This window comes from Chelonus insularis, unplaced genomic scaffold, assembly GCF_013357705.1.
Source record: "Chelonus insularis isolate UGA/USDA-ARS -01 unplaced genomic scaffold, ASM1335770v1 contig_88_pilon, whole genome shotgun sequence".
Classification (NCBI taxonomy): Eukaryota; Metazoa; Arthropoda; class Insecta; order Hymenoptera; family Braconidae; genus Chelonus; species Chelonus insularis.
In genome coordinates, this window is record NW_023276776.1 from 3940419 (window position 1) to 3960151 (window position 19733).

At 29.8% G+C, this 19733-nt stretch overlaps 3 protein-coding genes across 6 annotated transcripts; 2 read left to right on the forward strand and 1 right to left on the reverse strand.

The window, feature by feature from the left end:
* Window positions 1-68: 68 nt before the first annotated feature.
* Window positions 69-19726, reverse strand: spri (sprint). Of its 4 annotated transcripts, none has more exons than XM_035090846.1 (12): window positions 19280-19726; window positions 12740-12904; window positions 11638-11711; window positions 6745-6871; window positions 6412-6618; window positions 5866-6050; window positions 3751-5618; window positions 3356-3659; window positions 2854-3089; window positions 748-1583; window positions 454-649; window positions 69-372 (listed from the first exon to the last, which is right to left on the reverse strand). In XM_035090846.1, exons 2-12 carry the CDS (start codon window positions 12824-12826, stop codon window positions 269-271), a joined length of 4224 nt encoding a protein of 1407 aa, XP_034946737.1. In that variant the 5' UTR covers window positions 12827-12904; window positions 19280-19726; the 3' UTR covers window positions 69-268. The 4 variants fall into 4 exon arrangements, with proteins under 4 accessions (XP_034946737.1, XP_034946736.1, XP_034946738.1 ...); XM_035090845.1 differs by having other exon boundaries at window positions 3751-5621; XM_035090847.1 differs by lacking the exons at window positions 12740-12904; window positions 19280-19726 and adding an exon at window positions 7838-7970 and having other exon boundaries at window positions 3751-5621; window positions 11638-11692.
* Window positions 14004-15046, forward strand: LOC118071622 (general odorant-binding protein 72-like). The gene is made up of 6 exons (XM_035090849.1): window positions 14004-14161; window positions 14250-14328; window positions 14405-14493; window positions 14569-14683; window positions 14752-14819; window positions 14894-15046. Exons 1-6 carry the CDS (start codon window positions 14075-14077, stop codon window positions 14909-14911), a joined length of 456 nt encoding a protein of 151 aa, XP_034946740.1. The 5' UTR covers window positions 14004-14074; the 3' UTR covers window positions 14912-15046.
* On the forward strand, window positions 15460-17175 carry LOC118071623 (uncharacterized). Its single transcript, XM_035090851.1, has 5 exons — window positions 15460-15555; window positions 16084-16132; window positions 16234-16286; window positions 16365-16479; window positions 16633-17175. The coding sequence occupies exons 1-5, from the start codon at window positions 15499-15501 to the stop codon at window positions 16707-16709; spliced, it is 351 nt and encodes a 116-aa protein (XP_034946742.1). The 5' UTR covers window positions 15460-15498; the 3' UTR covers window positions 16710-17175.
* Window positions 19727-19733: the final 7 nt, after the last annotated feature.

Consider the following 19733-nt stretch of genomic DNA (forward strand, 5'->3'; position numbering starts at 1 on the left):
TGCGTATCGCATAATTTGAAAATTTATATTTTCTAATCTTTTATCAATTTGATTTTTAAATGATTGCTTATAGTTATTTATTTTTCAGTTCGATTATATTATTATTAGTGCGTAATTATCAAATATATTGTTTGAAAGTTTTAAAAATTTTAACTGTCAATTTTTGAGATTTATTAATTGCTTTTACTTACTCCTTGATATATGTTCTAAACTTCGGTATTAAATACCTTCAAAGTTTGTTTTGTCATAGAACACAAATTTTTTCGTCTTAAGACGTAGTTTTTGGCCAGGCAATCTTGGCGTCAATCCGTTTGTAAGCAAAAAGGCAGTGAGATAGCTCTTGCGGACATTCATGATCACCCAATAATGTTTCTAATAAGAAAAGAATATTTAATTGAAAATTTGAATCACCTAATATTTGATTTTACAATGTAAATAGAAGTTAATGTTTACCTTCGCCTTGAACGAGCTTGAATAGACCATAGTCTTGTGGATTTGTGCATCGAGTTTTGTGTGCAAGAATACGGCAAATTTCTCTAGTATTCATATTTGGCCTGACTGGGAGAGTTCTGGTATTTAACGATCCATGAATTTCGTCTGGTACGAGAACTCGAAGTACAGAAGAGCAGCAATCTGGTGTTCCACAACCCTTAACATTGTTTAATACAAGCAATTTATTATTACCTATTGAACTTAATCAAATATTTTATCATTATAATTCATTCTTCTTCATGCAAATCAACTTACATTCGACGTAGACATAGTTCCCTGACTATTTTTAAATGTTTTTAACACATGAACTGCGCTGGACAACGTTGTTAAGTAATATCCGCCCTCTCCGGTAAGTAAAGACGGATGAAGAAGACCCCACATAAATTCAGCTTCAATTTCAGCATCTACAACTTTTCCTCGGACTAAAACCCACACCAACAATGGTAATAAGTCATCAGCGCCGAGAGTTACATGTTTTTCACAATTAGAATGCTTGACAGAATTAAAAATGGTTGATATGGCAGCTAAAAGATGCTCCAATTTTTCCAGAGGTGAATCAGCCTTTTGTAAACGTTCAATATGTTTAAGAATTAAATTTAAGTAAGCATCAGTAGGTGGAATAATTGTAGCACGAACTCCTAATTCTTGAATATGTTTTCCATATGCATACTGAATACTGTCTGCAAGTGTTTTGAGTGATCCTGTGGTACCGTAGTGTTCAACAAATAATTTGTACACGTGTTCCCTTAATGGACGAACGACAAGTTTCATCATTACACCCTCTAATATAGCGTCTAGATTAAGAAACTCATTAGGTTTCAATTTAAGTCTCTCTTTCTCTACTTCCTTCTCAAATTCTCGTTCTCCATGTTTAACCAAATAATTTTTCATTCCAGACATAAATTGTCTGATATTCCTCATAACAACATGAGGACTTGCTTCCTTTCCTTCCATAGTACATTGAATAAAGTTATCAATATTCTGTGAAAATGTTGTAGTCTTATCAGCAGCAAGTAGTAATGCATATGTTCTTATACTCGATCCTGTTCCACCAGCGTCACGATTTTTCAAGGCTTGCAATCTTGGAGGAGCTAAAAGGAATAGAAATATATGAATTAATCAAAATTGTTTGAGAAACTTTAATTAAATTTTATCAAATATTATCGATTAAATATTTTTATCAAAAGAATTTTTACATTTGAAAAATATTCTACTACGCTGTAATTTCTGACAGAAGCATCGAAACCAATAGCGCAGCTTTTTAAACATTTTCGAACTATAAAATGCCTTTTTCACACTAACCACTTGTTCAGTTGTTATTAAGTTGGCTTCACTTTAATTATAATTCATTGATGAGTATAAGTTACTTGAGTTGATTAATAATTTAAGAATATCTTGATATTCGTTCAAGTTGATTAGTTTACTGGAATCACGCAAGCACTGGACATTTCTAGCACACAATACTTTGATAGAGCAAGATAGAGTAAGACAAAGAGAGGGAAAGCAATGAAAGATAAGACTCGTGTCAAGCAGATCAGTAAAGCAGACAAGCTTTACTTATACAAGAAGACTGAATGACAAACGTTGATAATCTTATAAATAAATCATTGTCTTGTGAGGTCGATACCTATAGATATGATGAACTTTTTTGTGGATTGTAATGTGCACTATTTTTAGTATTATCCAAAAGTAATCGTATTATTTTATTTTATTTTAAAACTGATAAGCTACTATCATTTTCAAATCCTTAAATTAGAACTACCGATATCAATTTGTTTCAATAAATGAAATACGGTCAAACCGATTGATATTTCAACATCATCATCAATCATTTTCTATAATAATATTCGAGTAAATTTTTTATGAAACTAAAGTGTTATCTAAACACGGGTACTTGAAGTATTAATTTAAACACTTTTTAATGTTAATTATAAATCTATGTACGATATCTCTATATCAAGTTAGATTGTAAATGAAAGTCATCCACTTAAATATGTTTTAATCGTCGATCGAAGGAAAAAAAATATATTTTTAAAAAAAGAGAAAAATTTATAACACTATTTAATGATATAAACTTTCCAGTTTCTATTTTTAAAACCCGCATAAAAGCTTACGTTACGCTAATTAGCTCAATTATATACCTACTAGTAAGCCGTCTAGTTTTGACAACGACTGCATTTTACCGGTATAATTTTTTATTTTCTATTTATCTTGAATAATCGTATCTATTATTGGCTTGAACTACATTATATTTTATAATCTTTTAATCATTACTAATATCTCGAGTATTGCTTTTGTGTTACCAATCTTTTCTTCCGGATATCTATTCTGATGCTTATTAAGTAGACAATAGTAACTTACACAAAAGTGGATCCAAGCGTTCTTTAAAACTAGCTTTTCGTTTAATTCTCTCATGATCACTATCATCAGTATCTACTGTAGTTTCCCATTCAGACTGTTCAAATGTTGTCTGATCACCATCCCAATCTGATGGCGTTGTTTCTCGGTCTTTTTTCTTCTCTACATTGTCATATGATGAATTTCGATCACTGTGAAGAGTTCCTGTTATTTCCGTTGTTTTCACCAACTCTGGATATCTATAATAGAAATTTATATATCAACTTATTACGAATAAATGTTATAAATTTTTTATATTTAATTTATATTCTAAAAGTTATCAATGAATTAAAAATCTTTAAAATGGATTTAAATATTGATACTTTTACAAAACAGGTAGGATAAAAAAAAATATTTAGAAATGATTTGATTGAGTATTCTAAAACAATATTTAAGAATGAAAAATACGATTGTCTTATATAAATATTTATCCAAGATTTAATAAAGAAAAAAGAAGAAAAAGTACCGTTGAAGGATAATACTTTGAACAGTGAGACAATTTCCTCCATCATCTTTATTACTTTCATCTCTAGGAAATTGTCGCAATAAAATATCACCCACAAACTCGGGGCCATCTTCAAAATCCGTTTCATTTTCTGTCTTAACGTCGCTAACATTATCATTTCCGTTCTCGTTTCCATTCTGCTTCGGACTTTTCTGTTTACTTTGACTACGCTCACTTTCACTTCCATACTTGTCCTTGTTTTCATCCTCATTCTCATTTTCGCCTCTACGATCAACGTCAACAGCCGTTTCATCTCCTTCATTCCCTAAGTATAATAAAACAATAAAAATGAAAAGTCATTTAAAAGTGTTATAAACATTAAAAAAAATCATATCTTAATAATAAAAAAAAATTACCAATAAATTCCCAACTTGAATCAACAGTCCAGGAAGTATCAGAAACTTTCGGTTTAACTTTGGGTGGTTGTACAGGTTTGGCTCTCGGGTAAATTTTTTTATTTTCTTTACCAGCAAGTCTTTTAGTTAAATTATCAACGGAAGACGAAATAAGTGGAATTTTATCCTCAGTTTCTTCAGATTCATTCCAATCGATAGGATGAACTTGATTAAAGTGATTATTTCCTGGCATTTGAAACCATCCGGGTTCACTGTGTCGATATTTACTCGTGATTCCTACATTTTTATGTCTTCTTCGAGGTACCAGAGGTTGAAGTTGTTGAATGGCATCAGCAGGCTCAGCGTAAAAAGGGCTACTTTGCTTAGATTCGGGAGTTAAGGGACTATTGCTTTCAGACTTTGTAAACATCATGGCTAATTTATTTTTAACGGGAGTAATGGCAGTAACAGTTGGGCTATTTAAAGAATTTGCGCTACAAACTCTCAACAATAGATCTGGTCTTCGAGGAATGCCAATCTCTTCGGGAGAAGTTGACCCTCTAGGACTTTTAGCGCACGATTCTGCTATTGGTTTAAAGCTACTAAATTCAGGGCTTGCAATCTCCATATAACTCAGCTTCTCTCGAGATCTTGAAGACCGATCATTCCTTAAAAGCATAACTCGATCAACTCCGAAAGGATCTTTAGCTGCAACTTGGCTTGGACTTAACGCTTGTGAATCACTTCGGTCGTGTGGAGACCAACTAGCATTAGATCTATCAGTTGTATTCCAAATATCCTCGTAATCAGAAACTTTATCTGCTGGTGAACTTCTACAGTAAGACTCCAGGATATCTGATTCTTGATAATGTTGAGAATTCTTTCTTGCTTCACGTTCTTTGCGTCTCCGTGATTTATTTGTACTTAACGGAGTCGTCGGAGATAACATATTTGGTGTTTTAGATCCATTAAAGATCATTTTCGATGTCGGAGACAGCAATGGTGTGCTCGGTGATAGTGTAGATCTACTAGTAAAATTGGAAGAAAATGATTTTGTTGATGTAACACTTTGAGGGCTTAACATAGAGCTTCTATCAGAAATTGTTTGTTGAAAACTATCACTCTGATTTACATTCAATGATATCACTGTTGTCGTTGTTACTGTTACGTTGCTTTGACTTTGATTGCCGGGTTTGGCCCACCGTGGTGGTGGAGTTGGTGGTGTTTTAATATTTGTTCCTTGTTCTTGATTATAGACAACTATATTTCGTACTTCAGATAAGCTGCTAGGCGATGCAGTGCTCTCACTTAGATTACTTTGACCTGCTCTATGAAAGTTAGTCTCAAAATTAAATTTTGAGTCGGTGGGAATAAGTACGTTGTTTTCAACATTGTGAACTACGGGAGAACGACATCGAATACTTTGCACAAGATTTGGTGATACAAGTTTTTGACTTGGTTTTTCACATGGCAAGATTACTTCAAGTCGTTCTTTTTTGTCATCTAAAGGCTCGTTGAACCTCTTTAAATTCAATGTATTTGGAGGTGTAGGTCGGGGCAATCTTGGTTGAGGAACGACAGTAGTTGTGGTAGCTGGTTTATGAATTGGAGCTGCTGAATTTGGTGTTGAAACAGGGCTTAAATTTAAAACAATACTTTTGTCTCTTGGTATTTCAACATTATTGTCATCATTATGAATATCGTTGTTGGTATGAAAGCTGCCGAGACTCGAAGTATTACTACTGCTTCCCGCACTTTCTGGCTGCTTCGGATTCGCCATCGGATATCTCCAAAATTCTTGACCTAAAAGTGCAAGTGAAGACAGCTGTTGTCTATTTTTAGCCTCACGCATGGCTCGTGGCAATGTCAATTGTACAGGTAACTCGTCACTGCTTGACAGAAGAAAGTAATTATTTATATAGAATAATTTTTGTTAATCATGGTAGTTAAATAAACTCCACTTAAAGTAAAAGTGTGATTTATTTTATGATTAATCATCTGACCGGTTTATGAGTTAAAAATAAAATTTCGAAAATATCTTCAAGAGAAGAATAAATAATTAAATTTTAAAATTAATTATGTTGATAAATTCATTATTTAATAGATATTTTATTGCTTTTAATTTTGCATACTCACCAACATTGTGAATAGTGTGCTATTAGAGAAGGAATGTTATCAAATAAATTGTCACTGGTCTCTAAACTTAATTTTCCGTTATTAGCTTGAATTAGATAGTGTTCGATGTATGGTCCTTTGCCTGCGGGCAGTCTTACTGATAGCGCCATCGTATCGCTTTGACTCGATTGTCGTACGACAAAATTCTACACAGAAAATAAATACAATTACTGTACCAATCTATCGAAACTTTTTATTCATTTAATCATATTATTCATGCACTCGTTCACTTCATTTTTTTACGAATAATTAATGCAAAATTAAACTCTTTTATTTAAATCAATTCAATTATTAGAATTCTTTTGAAAATTTAAATATGTAAATTGTGAATCCACCAGCAATGTGAAAAGCGGATAAATTCCTTTGAAAGCACACGCATGCTTTGATCAAATTCGTATCTTTTATTGTTTTCCTGGCTTTTAGAGCCTTTTATCTCTATTGATAGAGAAAATTCTTGACATAAAAGAAATCTTCAATCTCATATTTTGTAGCTACTTTAAAACTTACTCCTTCTTCTTTTCCCTGCAATAAATGAAATGCGCCGGCTCTTTGAATACCAGGAAGAAACCAGATTGGATGAGAACGTATTAGTCTTTCTATGAGTGTAATATCGCATGCAACTTCACTTCCTGAGTCTGAAGGAGAGCCTGAAGAGTCTGCAGCTGATGTACCTTGGACTGAAGACTCTCCCTCAGAAGAGAGTGATTCCGAGCTCTGAAATTATTTTTTGTTCATTGGAATCATCATCACGTTCATTTATTAAATATAAAATTAATAAAAGAATAATAAAAAAATAAGTAGATGAAGATATAAAAATATTGCGGCTCTGAAAAGAATTACCTGAACATGATGAAGGTGCGCAAGTTGATGCTGCATAAGTGGATTAGGCGGGGGTGTGTCAGGCGAACCATCAACTTCCGAAACAGTTCCATGCTGCTGTAAATAAGGTTCAAGGAAGACGTCGTTCCTGAAATTTTTCGATATTATTAACATCATAATTCTTGGTATTTGAAAAGCATTATAGTCATATAAAAGGTCGTGATATCCTGTGGTTATCATAAAAGCAGTGAAAGAAAAAAAAGAGAAAAAGCCAGAGAGAGAGAGAGAAAGAGTATGGATGGCTTCCCTGTCTTTGTACGGGGGTTGCCATGGCAATTGGAGGTTCTCAACACGTGCTCGATATTTTCTCATTTCTCTGGCTTCTATTCACCACCTTTTTGTATGCTTTTTTACACATTTTTTATGCTTTTTAAATGAAGTAGCTCGTCTTTTAACGAGCTACAATTTTCGGAAATGAATTTACGCATGAGATATACTGGTAAACTAAAGAGATCCCTGTTACTGGAGCAAAAAGAAACGAGTAGCGAAATCGAAGCCGAATAACGTCGCTTGGATTTCACGTTGGGAGTCAGAGCGAAACGAGATTGAGTTACCATTTCATAGTGTGGATTGGCAGTCCACAAGACGTTGTAATTTTTCAGTTAATCATTTTATAAGGAAAACAACATTGTACATCTTTGTTTTATTTACGTATAAATTAATATTCATTGGTTTGTGGTTTCAAAACCAATATGAGTATTCAATAATTGAAAAAAACTGACTTTTCATGTTTGTTATCATAATAAATTTATTGCTCTCTTTTAATAATTAATTAACAATGATATAAGTTTTTTAGTATTTTTCTTTAATAATTATTATTAAAAGTTTTAAATTTTTCCATGAAACCTATTAGTAATTATATGAGGTTATTTTATCAAGAACTACTAATAAATTTATGATTCAATGGAGACATGAACTCTCTTTATTGATTAATAAATATTAAATATTAAATATTGATGTTTTATGCAGTTATTCAAGTTTTTTGGCTTGAATAAAAAAGATGAATCAGCCAAATCAGTTACTAATTATTTGAAAAATCCATTTTTTTATTTACCTTCGGATAGAAATTTCTGCATAACGACCTCTTGTTGCTGGACTTCTAGCTTGTCTGTCGTGTGATGGACTTGCATAGAAAGCCATGAAACCACCATTGATATGGCTTAAAAATGGTGGTAACATTTTCTGCCCTTTTTTAAATTAACACACTATTTATTATATTATTTCACATTATTTCAATATTTATTTTTTAATACTGGGTGCAGCTTAAATGTTCGGAAATGATTATCAGTCTTTCATACATGATTGTTTCTTTGGTCTCGTGCACAGGCAAAGAGCAACATTACGCAATTTTATCGTATTTTGATGAGTATTCAAGCATGACAGTGAACTTAACATAATTGTTTAAATAAATAACCGGACATACTGACTAAATGCACTTCTGAATAGGCTATAAATTGGATCAGTAGTAATAATAATGAATCAAATAATTCTATGTTAAATGGACTTGACAACGGATATTGAGAGAGTAAAATCCCTAGCAACGGCTAAAGACAACAAATCAGCTTGCAGACTAGAATCTTTGATAAACCTTTGACACAGTTCTTTTTATAACATTAAAGAGTTAATTGAAGTCTTAAGAAAACCCACTGACACACTTGTTCACTCTCTAATGCAAGAAATCACGATGATTCTTCACTAATACCAGGACGTTGATAAAAATAAATTAATGAATAACAAATACGAAGTTCAATTTGATGAATGTAGCATATTAACAACAATATTTCTGTGATGGCTTCTTTCTCTTGGCACGTTTATTTACTTTAATATATTATTGAAAACCTTTGTTCTGTTTTATGTAGGAAAATTTATCAAGGTGGAGCATAGACGAGAGAACAATTTCAGACACCGGTCGACGTCGCACTGACTAGCGTCCGAGACGTCAGTGGTGATGGTGACGTAGAGGGGCGTCGCGACGCTCTCTATATACCCACCTACACATAACGTCGCCATGTATATGCTTTCATACCCAGCAATGGCATTTTTAATCTCTCATCTTAGCGCTACGTTTAAAGTATCAACGAATCTGCGGCTTGCAATTATTAGTCAAGGTCTGGGGTCAAAGTCTCCTATTACTTGACAGCTTTTGTCCTGCCATTTTTTCACCAGTTTTTCAACTACCTTTTTTATTTCAATATTTCAAGTGAATGTGTTTTTAAAGTGTTCGAACATATGGCTGCTCTTGACGGTTTGATCGACTGAATAATCCCATGACTTATCTCTTGCTTTTAGGTTTAGGGCTGCGGTTTGGTTGTCACTGATCTTCGAGATAGAATTTTTTAGTAATCCGGTGATCACTATAATTAACTGGGAGATAGTTTTAAATCAGGTTCTTTTTGTTGATGCTTGACTTTTTAATATTTCATTTATAGCAGTTGAAAGAAAAAAAAATGGCTTTTATTCCAGGTCTTTAGGAGTTATCAATAATTTTATACAATATAGTCTGGTTGTTTGTACAGAAAATTGAATTTATGAATATTTAAAGTAATTATTATAATTAATCTCATTGAAAAGAATTTCTTTGAAACTAAATAATTAAATTCTCATGGAAATGAAAAATTTAAGTCTTTTCACAACTTCATTAATTCTTTGCAATATGAACCATATTTCAGGTGGTACTAGATACTAATTATAGCTAGAAAAGTATTCATCATTCATACAACACACAATGTAACTAGAATTTTTTTTTCTGTAATAAAAAATTTATCAAGAAAGTGTTTGATGCAAATTAAGTTAAAACATTTCATGAGAGTATATATAATAGTAAAAGTTAAAAAAAATATATATATATATATAATTTTTAATCAAATTAAACTCTTTTCTCGCCACTCTTTTTCTGTATTTTATTATCACATGGAAACAAGAATTTCCTTATGAAAACAAGTCTAAATTGTAAATAAAATGAGATAAAAGTTTCTCGTGGTATCATTTGTTTGTACTATTTGGAAGTAAATATTGTGAACAAACATTCTTTCTCACTAATTAAAATGTGAAAAATGAGTTATTACAAAGAATTTTATAGATCATTCCTTTTAGAACCAATTTCTTTCAATATTTTTACTCTTCTTGTTCTATTTCGAATGTTAGAGACAAATAACCTTAGAGATGAAGGTTTTTTCATTTAATCTTCTTTCGTAGTATACCGAGATTGATTTAATTTGTAGCTTTTGGCTGAGTCTAGCAATAAAAATCCCACAATTCAGAAGATCATCTTCATCAAAACCTTAAATTATTAACCGCCAGAAACATGATCAAATGTTTTAAATAATATTTCTAATATTGTAATGGACGTGGCGAAAGTTCGAGGGGGCGAGAGACGACATTTTAGCAACGGTTTTGATCTCATCGGAGATGCTGGCAAGAAAATTCTTGTTCTTGCTATATTTAGAGCTCATATTTCGTTTCATGGCACTCTAGCGAGGGCAAACTCATACAGAAGCAAGAAAAAGGGGAACCAAATAAAATGTTGAACCCAATCTCCTTGACAATACAAACTATGAGTTCTTTCCTTTTTTTTTTCATTTCAAATAAAAAATAGTGACAAATGTTTACTCAAGCATACAGGATTGATGACAGTAAGTATAATAAATATAGTCTGCTAAAGTTAGAAAAATAGATAATAGGAAAAACAAAAGTTGATTATATTGATTATGAATAATCATAAAATACATCAAATAAAAAATAAATTGTCTACAATTATTCTCAATTAATGGTTTAGAGAACTAAGTTATATAAATCGTGTAACATAATAAATAGAAAATTAAGAGAAAGTTAGATACATCAATGATACCTAATAGAAAACGTTCACCTGATTCTATGATTATTTAAATAACAATCTACTCATTTCTTATAATGAAATTCATTTTTCAAACATTTTTTTTTCATTATTATTATAACAACACTAAATTATCCTTCATTTAAAATAAAAAAATTCCAGAGAAAATTCATCGAGGTATTTTATGTAGTAAAGTCTACAATTACTTTTATTACATTGTAAAAATGAAGTAGAGTAATTTCACGTCACTGCTTGGTTTCTTAAAAAGAGCAAAAGTAACAAAATTTTATAAGTTTAATTTTTCGCATGATCAAATGTCGATAGCAGCATCTATTCAAGCAAGAGTATGTGAACAGTATGACTATAACGGGGTAGGACTTGACCCTCGGCGTTTTAGAGGGATACACCCCTCTTGCTACTGCTAGCGGCCATTGTCTGCCACCCGCTTTCACCTCATCCTCTTAGTGATATTGTAGTCTGTCAGCGGGTAGGCTTTTATCTCTTCCCAAGCTTTGCCATAATATCTCGCTTTATGTATCCACGGAAACACATATACACTTGAAAATGGTACAGTGCAACAGTCAGATAGATTGTGAAAAAATGTATGACAATCTGCTAGTGCACCTGGCACTCGTTTTAAAAAATAGCTTGAAGCTAAGGAGAAAACCAAGCGAATCAATTCAATTTTTTAAAGGATCACGACCCTTGGAGTTTGTATCTATATTTCACGACGTTGCTTCCCTTTTTTCATTTAATTCATCCATTTATTTAATTTAATAATTTAAGGAACAAATTTATTGATATACGTGTTATGAATGCATGTTCTTTTACTGGCTTATTTATGCATAACCGTTAACATCGTATCTGCGTGACTCGCAACGACAGCTGCTCTTGTAATCATTTGTTGCTTGTTTAATAAAACTATATTTTTGCTTGTATTTTTTATCTCACTTCCTTTTATGATACTTAATCACAGATTTAATTGTCAGTTAGATAGATTAATAATAAGTATTTAACCTTACCTCTGATACCGATCAGGTGGACTACACAATTCACTCAACATGCAGTCCAAATCGTTGGCAAGTGAATTAAGTAACTGAAACATCCATCATTATTATGTTTAATTGATATAATTATTCTTTACTATTGGATAAATTAATCATTTTTTTTTATTGAAAGAATCTTTATCAACATTTGAATGTAATCATTTAAATCTTTATAATTAATACTTGATTTATTTCATAGTTGAGCTTTTTAAAGTATAATTTCTTAAATCAAAATTTCCATCAATTAAGCTAAATCTGATAAAAATGATGCAATTCATCTAATGAGTAAGAAGAATTTTTTTGCAAGTCAGAGTTATTAAATTTATTAAATTAGAAAACAACACTACTATTGACCCAATGAAGATTTCTATATTAGAAAATAAGTTTTTTTATGATCAAGTGTAAAAAGAAGATAAAAATATATAATTAAAATAAATGTTATGATTAATCTATCCAACAATTAAAAATTTGTAAATTAATAACTGTTACAGGTATGATGGATGTATTTAATAATCGCTCTATGTTAATCTGTTGCATGAATCATAGTTATTTATCAGGCGATAAACCACATTTTTTAAACGAACAAAACTCAATAAATGAAAATGAATTTTTTAGTTAAATAATATTCTAGATTAAATTGAAAAATTTATCGATGATAATTAAATTGTTTCCAACTCAATTAATTTATCTTTACTCGTTTGGATTCATCATCAACTTCCTGTTTAATTCGTTTCAGTTCATCAAAAAATTGAATAGGTTCCAACTCATGATTAAATAATTAGTTAATATTAAATAATTCACAAAAAAGTTTTTAATTAACAGTAGAAAGAGAAATAATATATGAAAGAGTTATTTTACCTAAAAGATTATTTATAACGATTGAAAACTTCCATTAGAATGTAGTTGTGGCCTCAATAACTCAATTCACAACTTTTTATGAGTTAAAACTATTTTGCAAAACACTGTTCAATTATTCAAACAAAAAAGTGTCTTAATTGCGGTGAATTTTTTTTTAAAGTGGTGAACAATCATCTTTTTCTTAGTATTTAACAGGCTCTTAATAAATGATGTTTCTTACTAGTAAATAGCTGGACGCATTACTGCTAGTTGATTCTCTCTTCTTCTGATTATGAGACCCAGTGTCCCTACTAAGAAGTGACATCATCCAGTTCTCATGTTAGTCACCGCATCCCAAGCTCTAGCAAATATCGACATCCCTCTTAGCCATCCGCTTCAACAACTTCTGCAATCACATACAAACTTATTTAATACATTATGGTTTCGATTTCAGTTGATACAAACATCAGACAAACAATGTAATCCTGATAATCTTTTATTACTCTACAAAAGTTTCCGTCAGCAAAACCCAGAATCTTACGACTAAATTTATTATTTACCATAAATTAGACATTACTCCAAAAAGCAGTAACAAGGATTACGTTTTTATTTATGGTTTGAAAAATTACTCAAGACTTATTTGTATATTCAAATCACTTTTATCCTATCTATTACCTAATTTTATTAATGGAAATTATGTTAATACTCAGCAAATAAATATTTTATACTTTTGATATGAATTGTAAGTAAAAATATTTTTATTTTATCAAAGATTTTAGGAATTGTTTATTCAGATGAATGGAATGGAGTGAAAAATGTATGGAATTCATAACGAGAATTAATATTGATTTGTAAGGAATGAGTGACATTGATATAATGAAAAAATCCTCTTAAAGTTGAAGATGTTTTCTATGAGCAAGGATGAAATTTTTCTAAGAAACTTCTCGAGTTAAACATCATTTCTTTGACAGATGCTGACTATTTAAACCACTTCCTTACTCTAACTATTTATAATTGAGTTATGTAATTTGGATCTTACTATATAACATTTGCATTGTATCCAATTAATTTAACACTATCAAAACTGTGTAAAGTATAAAAAATGTCTCATTAAAAAACTATAAATAGTATTCATTATAAAATTAATTTACTTTTTTGTAATTATACAAAAAAAAATTCTTACTTTTATCTATCAAAACATGACTAAAAATTGCTAGCATCTTATGTCAGTAATGCTACATGAAAATCATCTTTCATTCACTATTTCGACTTCCGTAGCTTCTTCTATCAACACTTTAATTGCACATCAAGCGATCGTTGGCCAGTGGAATATTATTTGTCCTGTATTTTAAAGCTTACGTAAATGTATATTATTCGCTAGTTGTAGTAGTCATATACAACTTGAAATACCTATTTGATACACTAATTACTCTATAATTTGAATAATGGAAACCAGAGTAGAGGATGAAATAGCAAACTATAAAAGCGAGCTACTATTTTTCTTCGAAGATTCTTTATTTAATAAGGCAGTTGAATAAGTGAACCAGTGTACTGTCGATTTAATTATCCGATAAAAATGAAAAGAAACGGAATAAGTCATATTTTTGTCCTCACATTCGTTATTTCTATTCTTGTGGCGATCAATATCCACGATGTCGATGCTGTAAGTGCTGATTTTTTGCCCTAATAAATAATAATTGGTCTAAAAATAAATATTCCTTTTATAAGTATATTCTTTGTTTTATTTTTAGAAAATGAATCCAGATCAGCTCAGAAATATGTTGAAACCTATGGCTAAAACTTGCATTCAAAAAACAGGAGTGGACAAAGGTAAAAACTGATTCATTTTATTATTTTAGTTAAATTTTTTCAATTATTAATAAAAAAAAATTTAACATTACTCTAGATCTTGTTGCTGCCACGAAAGACGGCGTTTATGCAGATGATCCGAAACTTAAATGTTACGAGACTTGTCTTATGAGAATGATGAAATCTGTGAGTATTAAAAAGTAGTTTTTTATTTGAATATAATTTAGAAACAATTTAAAAACTTTTAATTATTTCTTTTAGATGACAAAAGACAATAAACTCGCTGTTGATTCTATGATAAAACAAATTGAAATGATGGTTGAAGATGAATGGGTTGAAAAAATGAAAACAGCGACAATAACGTGTGCCGAAAAATGTATAAAAATTTACATTAATTGTCATTTTTAGAATTTTAGTAAATTAAACATAAATTTTTTTTTACAGCATCAAGTACTGATCCATGTGAAATTGGCTGGGAGTTTGTGAAATGTTACGATGAATTTGATCATTCGGTAATTAAAATTATATTATCATTATCTTGATTATTAAGAACAATGATTAATAATTGAAAAATTATTTGTTTTAGCTGACATTCTTTCCATAATTTTATGCAACAAGAATCAAAATATTTAATCGAATGAGGAACTAATAAATATTTATGATAAAAATATTATAAAAAAAAAAAATTCTGATTCAATAAAGAATTACTATCATTATTAATATAATGGATAATAAAAAAATAATTTCTTCCTGTTGTATCATGTTTTTTCCGAGAAAAAGAATTATTTTATTCTTATTTTACTTTTTCAATTTTATGATTAGTAAAAATTAGTAAATATCAGATCAGCAATTTTTTTATCAAAACCAATTGAACACATTGTTGTATTGTCAGTGTTACGTAATTAAACAGAATCAGTCGGTCAAAAGGAAGTATAAATTATTATGAAACAATGTTTTGAGGTAGCTAAAATAGTTATACAATTAAGAACACATATTCGCTTATAAAAAAAAAAATAATAAAACCTACAGTGATAAGATAAAATTTATTTCAAAAACTATCAATAAAACATTTTTTTTCATACGTGAGATTATCATCATTGATTTCTTCGGCTTATATATAAACGCTTGCCATGATTATATTTATTGTAACCAGTTCTGTGATTGAGATTGTAAAAAACCTCATTTTGCACAATGTCTAAATTTGTCGTACTTGCTTTATGCGGTGTTTATCTTACAATTTTTGCTGCAGTAAGTATTAATTACTTATAGAAATTTTTTTTTTTATAATAAAGATGTTTCTTTTTTTTATGAGTAAAAAATTAATTTTTCGTTTGATAATTAAAGATAAATGATCGAATAATGAACTATGACATTAATTGTTTTCTATTCCACAATCAACTTCAGTAATTAAAAAATATATTTATTTGCATTGAAATATTGCGTGTTTTTCCGAATATTAATAATATTAATAATGTATGAGTTTTTATTTATTAGATTAAAAAATAGCTTTATTTAGTGTAAAATGCCAGGTTTATTATTTTAGATTCTAATTATTTTTTAACCGATAATCATTATTACTGAATTTCATTACTGAAGAATTAGAGAGACTCTGTTCGTATAAATTAATAAAATGCTCAGCGACATACGGATTCTTATTACTACTTTTTTAGAGTTTACAATTTTTATTACAATTACTCCGAAAATTTCATTTAAATAACAATATTAAGAAAATTTATTTTATTCTTATCATGGTAATTTATTAAAATTTTTAATCAGGTATCAGCTCAAGAAGAGAGTAATAATACCGGCGACATGTTTTTTTCAGGTAAATATCGAAAAATCATTATTATTCATATTATTATCATTAATTTTATTCTAATTACATTCTTTATATAAAATTTATGTTTCCAAAAACTGTCCAAACAGTCAATTTTATTGATGAATGTACGCGCATGGTATTCGATATAATTTCACGATTCGTAAGAAACCACAGTCATATTAAATATTCTATTCACAATTCAAGAATCTTCATCACTTAATCTATGTGCTTTTCACAGGTCAACGAAAGACAGCTTGATATCAGAAATTTGGTGGCAGAAATTACTGTAAGGATTAAGGATGCTAATCGGGCTCAAATAATCATAGAAATCATTAGAAGATGTGCTGTGTCAGGTAAAGAAATACAAGTATCATATTATTGGTTCTAATATTTAGAAAAAAATTCACCAAGATTCATGCTTGAAGATAAACTTCAGCTCGATATTTTTCTAAATTCATATTAAAAATATTCTTAAACTAATTCAAATTTTTATTTTATAATTGAAGGAATAATAACAACTGATCTCGAAATTCAAAATTTACAAAATTGCATCAAGAAGGAATTGCAACAACGATCAACTTAATTTCACCATGTGATGAATGGAATTGAATTATACTTCGAATAATACACAAAAATGCACTAAATAATAAAGATTCACTGACTGCAAAGAAATTTTGAAATGGAATTAAAAATTTCTGCACAAAAATAAGAGAACTTAAAAATAAATAATATTTAAATATATACCTATATAAAAGCATAAAGTTTTTCTTGTACTTCACATAAACAAGCTAAACTTGCATAAAGTTTACTTTAAAATTTATTATCCTTCATTATTTCTATGCCGTTAAGACTCTAGACTTTAGAGCTTCAAAGAGAATTACGACCTTTATATGTTTAAATAAAGAAGAGCGTTGCTCTTACAAGCAATAGTGATGTATGTACAGCATGCAGCTAGGTCTCGTCCATATCTCAACTACCGTCGAATCGATTTTAAGCTCATGGGACACCATAGGCGTGGACCAACCGGTGTCGCTGTGAGCTTTAGTACTCTCATATATCTATCCCCTCAAGCTTCGTTTAATTTATTAGCAATTCATACTACGAATTAATGTAATTCACCTGTTTTAGTAACAGTTGTTCCAAATAAACGATCAAACAGTATGTGATTTAACAAAATTACATTTAAGTTGATTAATTAAATAATTGGTATTTAATTAAATAGGAAATAAATGGATAAAGCAATGCTATAAATTGAATCTCAATGTATATTATCGGCTGAGAAAATATTCAAAGAAAAAGGAATGAAATCCATGGTCAATCGACTTACGGGCCAAATACGTAATTCGCGTGGGTTTTAAATTTTTCACTGCACCTACTCGAATCAGATGAAAACGGGTTTCGAGAGAGCCGAGCCCACTTGATGAACCTAAAGAATCGGTCCAGCAAAATATATCCATTACATACACATTCACTTTTGCTTAACAAAGAATTTAATTAGGAAGTTTCATTTCAAGAATTTTTACCAACTTTATTTTATATTCTATTGATATTAAAATAGGAGGTATTAAATATCTTTAATTAATCTTTAGCTGTTTCTTTTCTCTTATAGTAATTTTAATTATGTAATACTATCAATTATACATATGCATGAGAATAAAGCCTTTAAAATAATTATATCTGTATTTAATAAAATTTATTTAACCTTAAGAATAACATTTTCTGATATATTTAGCTTGTTTTTGCAGTAAAAATTTATTGATAATTTTTTATGAATAGATATGGAAAAGATAAAGATTAAATTTTTCATTTAGAAAATATATTTTAAAAATTATTCTTTAATGTTAGTCATGCTTTTAAAATTGTAGATTAGTTATTAATATGGTATATTTAATAATCCATATTTAGACGTCCTCATTCTGAAACACTCACAGTGTTTAATTCATTCAATTGTCATTTACTCGTCGACAATTATTAACATTTAAAAAAAAACTTGTTAAAATTTGAAGATAATTTATCTGAACATGACACAAAAGTATGAAAATGATAGAATTGATTTATTTATAAATGTTTCGGCAAAATATTAATGAATTGCATTGAAAAAAAAAATAGGTAGACATAGGTTGATATTTAATGGTGATACTAAATAATTACAACACCTGTAATTAACCCTGATGATTATCTAAGCAATGATGGACGTATACTAAAGTCAATATGTACTTATTGATAATTAGATTAACCAGAATATAGACTGATAATATTAAGGCATACTTTTTTTTTACAAGGTATTGTATTTTATTTAGCTCATTTGACAAATTTACATTTCAACAATAAAAGCTAAATCAAATGTTTATTTTTACTCCAAAACTTTTATATTCTAGAGTTATCTATGATTTACATAATTTCCCTGAGGTGAAATTTATGCAGACCATTTTTGACTTTTTATTCTTTTGCTCCATTGTGTCTAAGTTTCATTCTTACGATTCCCCAGGCCATACTCAGTTCATTCTTCCTTCAATGATCCTTATTATTTTTAATAATTCCAGCTTGCGTGCGCAGAGTCAACATGGCGTACTTAGTCAAGGATATATGTATAACAAGTATATATTCAGTCTCGTATTGACTGTAATCATATCAACTATAATATATTTGCCAATTGTTATTTCCATTGAGAAAAAATAATTATACTTGATACTTTCCATTGCAATGTTTTATTGGTTTAAAACTAAGAATTGGCTTTGATCAAGTTAATAAAAAAGAATGGTGGCAATTGCTCAAGTAAAGGAGTTTACAGATATTGTATATGATATATCATGCTGACTCAGACTTATCTGACAAGCTGCACATGGTTTAGAGTAGCTTCTTAATAAAACGTGTGAATCAACACTGCGATTTTAATAGTTACAAAATGCAATTTTATTATTACCCTTTTTCAACATATTTTCATTTGTCAAAAAACCAAAATGACTCTTGACAACTGTAATAATGACTATTAAATAAACTATAAATAGAAATAATGATTACTATAAACATAATGATAAAAATTACGGTTTGTTTATTTTTTTCATCCATGAAAATAAGGTTGACTGTATAAGAAAAAAAATAAACATACCTTTGAAAGACATTTATTTTAAGATGAAATAAAGAGTTACTCACACTCTCGATGATCTCCTGACGTTAGATTGAAAGTTTTCGCTTTTGTTTGTTAATCACATTTCTTATGAACACACATACATACTGCCACTTACTGGAGAATAATTAGATAGTTTGAAAAAACAGTAGTAGACATTAAACTACTCAAATTCGTCACGGTTTCAGTCCGTTACAATCGACAGGAAGACAAATTTCCGGCTCGAAAAACAAAAATAAAGACTACTCACAAAAGACGCACACTGCACTTGGTAGCTCTCTTTATCACGTATAAAATGTAAGGTAAACGTGGGAAAAGAAAAAACATGAGACACATAGCACATCACCTGTTGCGTTTCTAAATGCGACGGAGGGAGACAACAAGAGGAGTAGAGGGAATACAGTCAAGTGGAAGTATCAAATGAAATGGAATAAACGAAGAACTAAACAAGCAAATGTGTGTGCGAAGTACCGCCTCCAT